The following is a 12,278-nucleotide window of genomic DNA, read 5'->3' as shown; positions in this document are numbered from 1 at the left end:
GGTTTGCTTTGTTTGGCTCCAGGAAGCAGAACCAAGGATGATGGGCACAAAATTGCCAAGAGAAGGCATGATATCAAAGGGAAAAAACCTTTCCTAACAATTAGAGCTAACCAGAAGTTGAATGAGCAGCATATGACCAATTGTTGGATAGGATAGAGTGGGGATTTCTGTGGATAAAGGCTGCACTAGATTTCTGCTTAAGTCTCTTCCAACCCTCAAATTCTATGATTTCTTTGCCCTCATCACCCTCCCTTGTACCATTCTTATTTGTGCATATTTCATATCTTTCCTTAAAGACTGTGAGCTCCTTATGGGCAAGACTGTTTAGATTTTCATCTTTTCTATCTATGTCCTAGACCCAGTGTTTCATGTTTGTTGAGGTGAACTGAGGACACATAATCACCTTGCCAACAAAGGTCCATATACTCAAAGCTATGATTTTTCCAGTAGCAACATATGGTTGTGAGAAATGGACTAGAAGGAAAGCTGAGCCCCACAGAATCGATGCTTTTGAACTGTAGTGCTGGAAAAGGCTTTTGAGAGGCCCTTGGACAGCAAGGAGATCAAAGCAGTCAATCCTTAAAGAAATTAATTCAGGCTATTCACTGGAAGATCAAATACTGAAGCTGAAGCTTAAATACTTGGGCCACATAATGAGAAGATAAGACTCATAACAAAAGATCCTGATGTTGGGAAAGACTGAAGACAAAAGGGGACAGCAGAGGGTAAGATGGACAGATAGTGTCATGGAAACAATGAACACAAACTTGAACAGATTTTGAGAGATAATGGAGGATAGAAGGGCCTGATGTGCTATGGTCTGTGGTATCATGAAGACTCAGACAAAACTGAAGGACCAAATAACAATAACGAACATAAATATAATTCAAATTAGAATGTAAATGCATAAGAGGACTTCAAAATCCTATGCAGTCAGATGTTGGAGAGAGCATTTTCCCATACTAGTAGACAGAGTGGTGCATCTAGGGATATATCTGACTGAAGAAATATGAGGTAGATAGTTGGGAATTGATAGGGTGACAAGGTCTCTGAGGGGCAGAGGTGGGGGAGGTAAATCATAGGGAGGAGGTAGGTCCATGCAAAGTCTCAGGGGAAGGATATGTATCTTACCCCGGTCCTGGGCTCCATGAAGCCCAACCTCAGTAATCTCTTTGCACCAAGCCTGTATCTCAGGATCATTTTCCACAGCCTCATCCCCTGCATAGTAGAGATGGACTATCCCCACCACATACCTGCCCACCAAGGGAAAATACAGCCAGGTTAATTGTGGATGTAGGACTGGGGGAGCTCCAATTCCAAACCTCTCTTCCTACAGATATATTCCAGTTCATCCCTCTTTGGCTCCTCAGAGATGCAGATCTTTGACCAGAAAGGTTTACCTTTTGATGATGTCCCAGAGCCGGAGGGCATCGTGAGCATGGTACCCCGATCAGCCAGGTCATTGGGTGGACAGAGTGATCTATAGGTCAGACTGTTCCCTGCTTTCTGGAGTACAGTGACATGTCCTCCGCCACCAGTGCTCACTACCTGAGGAAAGGGTGAGGATGAGCCTGAGGCCGTGAGTGATAAATCGAGAGGAGATTATTGATTAAGCTCTGGTTAGGGGGTTCTTTAACCATCAGAAAGTCATGGAAAATCCTTTGAAAAGGATTCAAATTCAAACAAGAAGGAATCTTAAGATGAGCAGAAAGGAAAGAAGCCTGGAGTGGGTATTGACTAAACCAGAGTCGATTGGGGGAGCATCCCTCAATTCATTGGACACTGGAGTTCAGAAGAACATCAGCCTCTTTGGAGTTTTCCCATTGTGTCCCCAAAGTATAGACTGAGTCCTCAATATCACTTCAACATAGATTTCCCTTAACTCACACTTCAGGATTTAATGCAAACACTCTAGTTTGCAAAGAAAAAGTGGAAGAGAAAAAACTTGTTTCCCCCACACACACCTTGTCCTCTGCACCCCCTCTTACCTGGTCAAATAATTCCCCATTCTTCCTCATACCTGGTCAAATACTCCCCCCTTAGAGACAAGCCCTGTCCGGGCTCTGATGTTGATCTCCATGGTGTAATGAAGGTGAGGGATCAGGATCTATTTATGCAAAAAGGGTGCATGTTAACAGAGAAGAGGGGAGGATATTTAGGTCCAAGAGGAGAAACCGAGGCAGATAGAAGGGGTACTCTCTTTCAGAGAAATGATTTATGATAACATGGACAAAATCTCTCAAGGAATCTTTAGGGCCAAAGAATCTAGGTTTATTTGCATGGTCCTTTTTGATTGTTTTCAAAAAATCTTTTTTTTGGTTTTAATTGCCCAGGCTTCCAAGCTCATTTAAAATATGTCCATTTCATTTTTCCATGTATCACTAGAATCAGGTGAGACAAACCCACCTAATTCCACCTTCTGTTGTTTGCTTATCTCCCCCCTCTCCCCAACATCCCTCTTTTCCTTTGTACAGCCCCCACTGGAAACTGTATGATCAAAAAAATTAGAAGCTTTTAGAACGGAAAGGGATGGCAGGAGACATCTAGTTCAACCTTCTCAAACATTAGCTTCCTTCTCTGGGCCTCAGTTTTCTCACTTCTCCTTCCTCACTTCCAAGTGAAGAAAAAGGAAGATGAGTAAGGCTTCCCAGAGAAGGAAGCCTATGTCTCTTTTCTGCCATTTCCATGGTTCCTTCTAATCTCATAGAGAGTATCTAAAAACGTTTATTGTTCATTTATTTATACAAGATGCAGCATTACATCGTGGATAGAGATCCCATCCAGAGATGGGGACAAGCCCTGCCTTTGATCAGGCCTGGTTGTGTGACTCTAGGTGAGTCGTAGCCTCTCTGTGGCCCAGGAACCCCTGGGTAAGTTTACAAGTGGGACAGCTGGTGTTGATCTGCACCTTGCCTTCTGCAGAGCTTCCTAACACCAGTGGTCTCCACATTTTTTTTGACCTTGCGTGTGTGGGTAAAACATTTTTTGAGCCAGCACTCGCTGGTTCCTGCAGTGTTCAGCTTAAGTACCACCTTCTGCAGGAAGCCTTTCCTGATCCCCTCCTCCCCGAAGCTGCTAGTGCCCTCTCCCAAGTTATTTTGTACTTGATTGTATAAACCTATATGTGTACATGTTGTCTCTTTCTCTTTCTCTCTCCCCCTAAGCTGTAATCTCCTCAAGGGCAAGGATTGTTTCACTTTGGTCTTCATATTATTAGTGCAGAACACAAATGTCTGGAACACAGCAGACAATAATTGATTGAGTGTTACCTCGTACCAGCCCACTGGGTCCTGCAGCTTGGCCATTGCTGCCTCCTCTGCCACTATCCTCTCATGGCTCTGAAGGTCTCTCCGCCTTCATCTGTTTCCATCACTACCACTACCGCCCAGCCCTTGGAGGTGAGGTAGAGAGGAAGAAGAGAACCAGCAGCCCTAACAGATAGGCCTCCTGAGTCACAACCATCTCCTTGACCATCCTTGTGCTGATGTTGTCACCCCTGGTCAGTTGGGTCTAGGGTCTGGTAGGGTTGTTGCCACTCACTACCCAGGCCCCTCAATCAGCCTCAGTCTTTCTCTGATGCCAGTGCTACAGCCTTTGGAGGGAGGTGGCATAAGAGAGGGAGCAGAGGCCACCCAGATAAAGTGTCATCTGCCAGAAACCTGCTGTGGAGGACATGGGAGACTTTTCTTTCCAAATCCTCAACAGTCATCTTATATACACCATGTGCTGTGTGGGCCTTCACTTTGGAAATGACCACCCTATACTAATGAAATGATAAGTATTATTCAAAACAAAGCAGAACAAAATAAAACAACAAAAACCACAAGGTTCAGATAAATATCTCCAACCTTTTGTTTGCATACTGATTAAATGAACCTCCTCATAAACTGAGAAGATGCATATCAAATGCTTGCCCTCTCCACCTAAATTTGTGAAACCAGGCAGTATCCCCTGAGTGTTGCATGAAGGTGAGATACCTTGAAGATGGGATGCAGTGTTGGGAGGCATCTCATGGTGGCCACAGAGATTGCCTCAGCCATCAGATGTCCTCTCAGCAGATGGTACTGTAGTTGGTGAAGCTGGAAGTCTGAGCTTCTGACCCAGGCTTTGGCGAGGAGCCATGCCATGGGCGGATCAGAGGGCAGGAACACCGGTGGTGTTGGGGTGCTCAAGGAGGGTGCCTGGATCTAGAACAGAAGGAATATCCTAGGTGCCTGGGTCTCTGAAGTGATGGAGGTGGAGGAAAAGAGGGGATGAATGACCATTGTGTGTGTATGTGGCTGTGAAAATGGGCCAGGTGTTTGAGGTCACCATGGGATCTAACTTCATCGGAGCCTTTATCTCTATTCAGCAGTCATTTTATTTAGCTCTTGTGCATTGGCTAAGGCATTCTACATGCTGGCTATTACATATTTTTCCCCCTCTCTTCAAGCCTCCCATCTTCTCCTTGATCTACTCCCCCAATTTAAGGTGCAAATCAAAGCCAGTCCATTGTGCAGCTCCTCATTTATCTGAAAATCTCTTTATATTTTTGCCCATCTTTTCCTCCTTCCTTCCTTTCCTAGAAAAAGAAGAAATTCTCCTCCAGATCTAACTAAACCCTTCCCATGTGACCTTGATCCCATCTCTCTCTGCCTCTTTAAAGGCATTTCGTGGTGCCCAAAGACAGGATGGTTTAGCCAACAGAGTTGGCTTCAAAGCTAGGAAGGCTGAATTAGTTGAATTCTGCCTAGGGGTACATACTGACCCTGAGCAAGTCATTTAACTTAATTTAATCTCTCTAATCTTCTAACTATAAGTTTCAGAGAAGGTACTCATTTATATTGGTAGAAGGAGTTTCTTTGCCTGGGACATCCCTATATTAGTGAAATCACAGATCTGGTCCTTATCTCTATTTTCTCTTTTTCCACTGGCTTCTTCCCCTCTGCTTATAAGCAGACTTGATACAGTGGAAATGGAAAGAGAGCTGGCTTTGAAATCAGAGAACCTGAGTTCAAATCCAGCCTCTGTCACTCAGTTTCCTCATCTGCAAAATGAAAGCATTGGACTAGATGATCTAACAGGACCTTTCCAGTACCTTTCCAGTTCTGAATCTATGATCCTGGGACCTTTCCTACACTCTAGTGATCTATGCAAGTAAAGGTTTATTGGAAATGGTATTAAAGGGTAGGATGGGAGAATTGCTTGCTGTCTCTGTGAAGGGATGTCTGGGCCTTCTTACTTGGATGGCCATGGGCAGCAGTTTCCCATCCGGCTCCAACTTCAGCATGACCAGGGGAGCTGCCAGGTACTGCTGGCAGCAGAGGATTACATTGCCCTGAATCCCATCCAGGAGAGAGAAGTCAGCTTCAAAGAGTGAGCCTTCCTGTTGGTGATAGAGAAGGGAGGAGGGAAAGGTGGAAGTTGAAGAGTGAGCACTGGAATCTTCTAGTCCTGCTTCACAGGAGCCCTCTCTGATCAACTCTTCCTCCTCAGAACCCAGCCTCTCATTTCAAACATAACCCGTTTCCACCTCCAGTTACCAAGGCCCTAGTTTGCTCTCTGCATTTGGTCTCCTGAGTAGGGATCTTGTCTCCTCCATCAAATAGTGGGCTTATTTTCTTCCTCTGGGTCCTGGACCAATTCCAAGGACTTTATGGCCACTATGACCACCAAATGCAGATTTCACAGGCTCCGTAGTTCTTCCTGCCATCATTTCCACGGACTCAATGTATCTCCATTTCTGGTTCCTCTGCTTTATCTTCCAGAATTATAGGATCCCAGCATCAGAAGGGACCCAAAAGGCTGTCAGCAATTTATACCTGACCTTTACAATCTCCCCCAAAGTGGTCATTTGTAGCCTTCATTTCAAGTTTGAGGAAAAACCACTATCTTCCCATGGTCACCCATTTCACATTGGGATATCTCTGTTAGGAATTTTTTCTCCCTTACATTGGGCTTAAATCTGACTCTCTGCCACTTCATCTGTTTTGCCCTTTGGTGACAAATGGAACAACTCTTAATACCTCTTCCAAATTTCCATATTAAAATATCTGAAGACACCAAACATGTCTCTCTCCCCCAGGCTAAACATCCCTAGTTTGGGGTCCAGTCCTTAAATGGCATGATCTTCAGACCCTTCATCAAATTGGTGGCCTAACTCTATCCCTTCCAGTTTAGCAATTTCCTCCCTAAAATATAGTACTCAGAATTCAACAGAATAGTTTAAATGAATAGCCTGACCAGAAGAGAGTTCAGGGAACCCTTATCTTACATGTTTTGATACAGCCTAAGGGTGAATTAGCTTTTTTTGGTTGCTTGTCATGACAGGATCATGTTAGTTATTCCTTCTAGCTTTGGTCATCATTGAGCATGTATTGCATACCTACTATGTGCCAGGCACTTCGCTAGGCACTAAGGATATAAAAACAATACTGAAATAATTCCTATCTTCAAGAAACTTTTGTTCTACTGAAACAACATATAAATTTAAAAGTACATTTTTATATGTTAGTATTATTATATGTCTCTCTCTCTCTCTCTCTCTCTCTCACACACACACACACACACACACACACACACACACACGTACATATTTGGGGGCAGGGGAGTACTAACAATTGCAGGGATCAGAAAGGTCTTCATGGAGAAGGTCTTGTTTGAGCTTGAAGCCTTGAAGGAAAATGGGGATTCTAAGAGGCAGAGGTAAAGAGGGTGTGCCTCCTAGGCCTGGATGTGAAGACAGGAAATGGAGTATCCCATGCAGATTAGAGAAGCATGCTATCAGTGCTTTCAACTAAGTCACTGGTAAAGCTGTTAAATAGCACTGGGTCAAAGACAGTCCTTGGGGACACCCCACAGAGACAACTTCACTCCTAGAGTTAACACTGACCCAATTAATAACTCTTCTTGGGTGAAGTTATTCAAGCATTTACAAACCCACCTACCTGACCTGTACTATTTTCTAGCCCCCTCTCTTTTTATCTTGTCTGTAAGGATAACATGAAAGACTCCATCCATTGTCACCTTCAAACTCATCTACTTCATAGAGTTTAAAAGTTTTACTAACTGAGATCCCAGAAGCATAGGCTTTTCCTTTTTATTTCACAGCAGTAGAAGAGAGGGTTAATATTATGGACTGTCTATAATGAAAGTATGATAAAAGAAGGTAAGTACTTGGAGATGGCTTTCTAGCTCTGCTTGAAGCTCCTCTGAGCCGACAGGCAGCTTCAGTCGGGTTGGGAGTTCAGTAGATCGTCTCAGGATCATGGGGTTAGCACCATTTAGGAACTGGTACCCAAAGAATGCATCATCCTTCCAGGAATCCCAAACCTTCTCTGTGGAGTTAAGTTGGAGAGATGACTTGGAGCCCCTCACAGCCCAGCTCTTCACCTCAGCCCCTAGGCTTCCTTTTTTTGGGGGTGGAGAGCATGGATTTGTAATTAGAAGATCCTAGCTATGCCATTTCCTGGTGTTGTGACCTTGAGCAAGTAAGTCACATTCCCTCTTTGGGCCCCTCTTTCTTTCTCTATAAAAAGAAGTGGTTCCACTAAATTAGCTGTAGGGTGTCCATCAGCTTTAAATTCCTTTATGATTTCTGTAGCTCTGTGTAAGAGTCAATGCAAGACTTAGAATGAGCCTTGTGTCAAATGTATGTTTAAATCTGAGCCCTTGGAGATTAAGCACAAATAATGTCAATTCTTTGGGTAAGAGTGTTTTCAGTCAGGATGGCATAATAAAAAGAACACTGGATTTGGAGTCAGGAGGCCTGTCACTTTTTGACTGTGAGCTAGTCATATCACATCTCTGGGCCATCACTTATAGATGATAAGTAATTGTCTATAATAAGAATAGTAAGACTTGCCCTGTCCTGCCCACTTCACAAAGTTATTTTAAGGATCGATTGAAACAATTCATGTAAAAATGCTTGGCAAATTGAAATGATGATGATGATGTGGAATTCATAAGGAGGAAGTGGTAGGTGTCACTGACCTGCCAGCCTACTCTGACCAGCCCAGACAATTCGGTTGAAATCTTCCAGGCTCTTCCAGGAACTCAGGATGTTTAAAGTGTCCTTGATGGCAAGGTCTTTAAGCCTGGGGTGGGGATGGGGGAGAAGAGGATGAGGGAAGGATCAAGGAAGGATAGCACCTCCTCTTCTTGATAATGAGCATATCTAGAACCCAGCTTTCTCCCAACCAGGCTTACATCACCAACCCAGACACCCATGGCTTCCATCTCACTCACCCCATGGCCAGGGAGCACTCAGAGTCAATTCTCTTGTCTTCATGAAATCTCTCATCCAAAGGAAGATCAGACAGAGTAGCCCCAGAGACTGGCCGGATTACATTATCCTTCCAGGAGTGCCAACTGTGGTGGTTGAGGTGGGGATATGGATTTAAAGGTTAAGGTTTGGAAAAGGGGCTAATTGGGTGGTTAGGCTCTAATAGGTTAGGATTGAGGTTTGTTTAGGAATAGCAGTGATTAGTCAGGAGTGAGAGGCCAGAGTAGGGAAGGATCTCTTTGTCTAAGGGGACAGGATCAAGCCTAAATGGGTTGGGGGTGGGGAATTTGAGAAGGGAGCTAAGGACTGAAAAGAGTAGGGAAAAGGTCTTTGATGGGAGGATGAAGTTTCAAAGACCGCAGCTGAAGAGGCTGCCCTTTCTCACCTGTACTGCTTCCTTCTCTCCTTTAGCTCTTCCTCTCTGTAGGTCTTGAAGAATCCCTGGGGGTCATCCCTGACTGTCCGGGCTTAGGGGACAAAGGAAAGTCTTCACTTAACATCCTTTCTTGACCCAGATGTTAGGCTTCCTCTCCAGTCTTCTCCCGCCCCCTCTTTCCCTTCTCCTCCTGCCTGTCCACCCACGGCTCCGAACATCTCACAATTCCAGATATCTCCCCTATTGCCCTCAACAGCTTCTTCATCTCTTCCCAATCCAATCCAGTTCCTCTTAATAAATGCCTACTAGGTGCGGAGACAGTGTGCTTGGCACCCGGGATACAAAGAGGATTAAGAGACTCAGACCCTGCTTCGAGAAGTTTGGGGGACATTTTAGAATATGGAGTGTGATAGAAGCAAAGGAAAGATGCAGAGAAAGCTCCGTAGGAGTCTAAGGTGGCAAAATACCTATCTTTCATGTTATCGCTAGTGGCCTCAATCGGTAGAAAAGGATCTGAGCCACGTCTTGGAAAAGAATTTCCCAGGCAGGTGTTGGCAGTTTTACATAAAAGCCTAAGAGCAGGAAAGGCAGGCCTAGATTGGAGAACTTTGTATAGTGTACATGAAAGGGAGTAAGGCGAAAAGCAAAACCAGGCTGGAGAGGTTGGTTGGCGGTCTCCATCCTGCCCCTCCCTCACCAGTGCCTTCGGGGAGGCAGACGATGCCTTCACCCAGCACCCAGCGATAGCACGGTGCTATCCACTCCGTTGGGGCTTTGCACGGTGATTCGGTTGCAAAACCAGTTGTCTTCCGTGAGGAGGCGACGTTTGTACACCTTCACGAACAGGAGGGGACCCAGGATCTTCGAGACTTCTGCATTAAATTCCTTTACCTGAGGTGGGTAAGGCAGGGAAGGGTCGATACGAAGCACGACACACGGAAGTTGAGTCCCAGGGTAGGAATCTCATACCCCCCAACCGGCTACTCTTGTCTCCCTGGTTCTAGCGAAGTAATGAAGGGATTGGGTTGGGTGGGTTTTGGGTGAGATTTGAGAGGGAAAGGGGGGGGAATTCAATTCAGGAAACAAGTAGTAAGCTGTGGTAGGCTCTGGGGGTACAAAAACTAAAAAGAAAGGGAGGGAGCTGGTCTCTCTTTTCTCCGAACAAAACTGGGGAAGAGCCGGGACGCCAAGGACTCCGGTGGCATCTTCGAGGGTCAGCTGAGGAACTTTAAAACAAAATAGGGCTGCAATGGCCTCGGGAGAAGCGATACCCCAAATCAACGCGCGGCGGGCGTGTTTATATGTGTAGCTGAATCAAAAGGAGGAAGCTTGAGTCCAGGGAGTGGGAGAAAATCTAACTGCTCTCCTTGATCCCTTCTTCCCTAGTCTCTGAATAAGGGCAGTATAACAGATCTCTCATCTCTCAGGCTTCCTCTTCCCTGCTCCGCACTACCCTACTCCGAATTTCAAATGCCATAAGTCTGGGGTCACCCCAGGCGCTCCCTGACTCAGCTGCTAACTAGTGAAATCTCTGGGAGACGGGAAGGGTAGCAGAGCGCAGCATCCAGAGTTAACACCCAACACTCCTCCACCCGCCCCAGGAGGGAAGACAGAGTCCAGTTAAGCCTCAAATGGGGAAGAGAGATAGGTAGAGATGAAAAGACGAAGGGAGGGTTATGATGTAGAGAAAGATGGAGAGGTAGAGATGATGGAAAATGTAGATAGATATGGAAAGACCAGGATAGAAATTAGATGAGTAGAGAAGAAGATGGAGACAGGAATGAGAGAATGAGAAAATTATGTAGCAATAGGAGTGGTGAATAGGGGATGCGGGATCCTTGGACACCAGTGTGCAGGGGCAATTGGCCGCCCATCTACTGTCAGGGAAAGACATCTGGCTGGAGGAAGAAGCAAAAGGGTGATCTGGTGTTTCGACGCTGTGTAGATAGTTTGGTTTGGGAGAGAAAGGGGAACCGTTTCTAAGAAGGTAATATTTGAAAAGCAGAAAACAGGACAAACCAAGGACACCTAGAAATTCTCCTAAACCCAAGACCCTAGAAGCTCCGGGCTCCAAATTCTTGTCCCTCTGGGATCCAGGCATTCCCGGTTCTTGGAATCTGATTTGGAAACCACCTCTTCCCATTCTCTAGCGTCGCAAAAAGGGTCTTTGGATCGCCACTGCCCGCGTCTCCCCAGATCTCATTGACCTTTCCCCGAGACGGTCGCAACCGCAGCTCCAGCGCCTCCTCCCCGTGCTCTCCGACTAGCCACAGCTGAACCTGATTGTTAGACCCCGCGAAGACAGAGCTCCCAGTTTCCACACCAACACGATAGCGGCCCATAGTGTCAGGAGAGACGGACGAGTTACTGCGGTGAAGGAGGGAGAGAAGCGGCTATTTAATAGGTTGGGACCCGGCTGGGCGGAGCCCAGAAGACTCTACTGGACAAATGAGGGACCCTCAACCCCAGAGTTCCCTCTCCAAAAAAGTGTTGCCAGCTAAACCTTGGAGAGCGAGGCTCAGAGTCAAGCACCCAGTGACACATCCCCATCTACACTGTTCCAACCTGGGCCTTGCTCCCTCCATCACAATTTCTAACCCTTGAATCCTTTACCACTGCGGGAAGAGAGAGAAGAGGAAAACGAAGTGAAGCGAGGGATGGGGAGGTTGAAAGATTCTAGAGAGGAAAAGGAAAAAAAAAAGGGAAGGGGGAGAAGAGGGAGGGAAAGAAAATCGGGGAATGATAGGCAGAGGGAGAAGACAGATGGATTAGAAAGAGATGAAGAGGAAGGAAAGAGATGAGGAGTAGGGGAAGGAAAAAGCAAAGGCTAGAGAAGGAAAGGAGAGACATGAGGGAGAGGTGGTTAGAGAACTAGGGAGAGATAAAGGGAGACGAAAGGAGAGAGGGAGATGGAGAAGTGAAGGGGAACAGAGGAGAGGGAGAAAGGGTTCTATAGAATCATACATCTAGAGGGGGAAGAGACCTCAGAGGCCATCTAATGCATTACTAAAGTCCCAAAGCCCAGAGATGTTAAGGAAAGGAAGGTCAATCAATGAACAAATATTTATTTAGCACCTACTATAAGCCAAGCACTAGGGATACAAAAAGATGCAATGAGGGGGTTGGGAGGAGATTGAGAAAAAGGCAGGGATGAAGTTGGGTAAAGACAGAAGGGATAACTACATATCTATTCTGATATCTATCTTAACCAAAAATCAGTATACGTGATCTGACAAGAACATTCCTTTTTCAAGTCTTGTTAAAAGTGTCATTTATTTTTCAAAATTGATCTGTTTGGAGGAAATCTGGGAAACATGGTCATCATGTTTTTTTTACCCAGTTCATCAAATCTTGGTAATCCTTCATGATATCATTCATATTTGTCCTTTTCTATTCCCCACAGCTAGCTCGAGTCCACACCCTCTTCCACTCATGCCAAGTTTGCTAAAATAATTGTTTGTCTTCCTTCTAGTCTCTCTTTCTTCTAATTTCTAGGACATCAGTCTTTCTAAAACATTGTTTTCTGTTTACCAGGTGGAAACTACTCTTTAGTTTTAAAGTCCCTTTACAATGTCATGCCACCCTTGTTTCCCAGTCTTCTCCCTACCCTGCCTACACACACACACACATACGCGCGCG

The 12,278-nt window shown here is 45.4% G+C and overlaps 1 protein-coding gene across 1 annotated transcript in view; it reads right to left on the bottom strand.

Annotated features, from left to right (window-relative positions):
• LOC110194258 (polyunsaturated fatty acid lipoxygenase ALOX15-like) overlaps positions 1-11,010 on the bottom strand; it is a 13,162-nt gene extending 2,152 nt beyond the window's left edge. Inside the window, 13 exon segments of the mRNA XM_020966455.2 lie at positions 1,132-1,253; positions 1,401-1,443; positions 1,446-1,548; positions 2,021-2,107; positions 3,978-4,187; positions 5,222-5,365; positions 7,156-7,316; positions 7,972-8,075; positions 8,227-8,349; positions 8,649-8,730; positions 9,337-9,416; positions 9,418-9,530; positions 10,847-11,010. Of these exon segments, the coding sequence (XP_020822114.2) occupies positions 1,132-1,253; positions 1,401-1,443; positions 1,446-1,548; positions 2,021-2,107; positions 3,978-4,187; positions 5,222-5,365; positions 7,156-7,316; positions 7,972-8,075; positions 8,227-8,349; positions 8,649-8,730; positions 9,337-9,416; positions 9,418-9,530; positions 10,847-10,981 (1,507 nt within the window). The 5' untranslated portion in view covers positions 10,982-11,010.
• Positions 11,011-12,278: the final 1,268 nt, after the last annotated feature.

Source organism: Phascolarctos cinereus, unplaced genomic scaffold, assembly GCF_003287225.1.
Source record: "Phascolarctos cinereus isolate Bilbo 61053 unplaced genomic scaffold, phaCin_HiC Scaffold_5;HRSCAF=322, whole genome shotgun sequence".
Lineage (NCBI taxonomy): Eukaryota > Metazoa > Chordata > Mammalia > Diprotodontia > Phascolarctidae > Phascolarctos > Phascolarctos cinereus.
The sequence above is the reverse complement of the archived record's forward strand: the minus strand, read 5'-3'. Positions and strand labels throughout refer to the sequence as shown.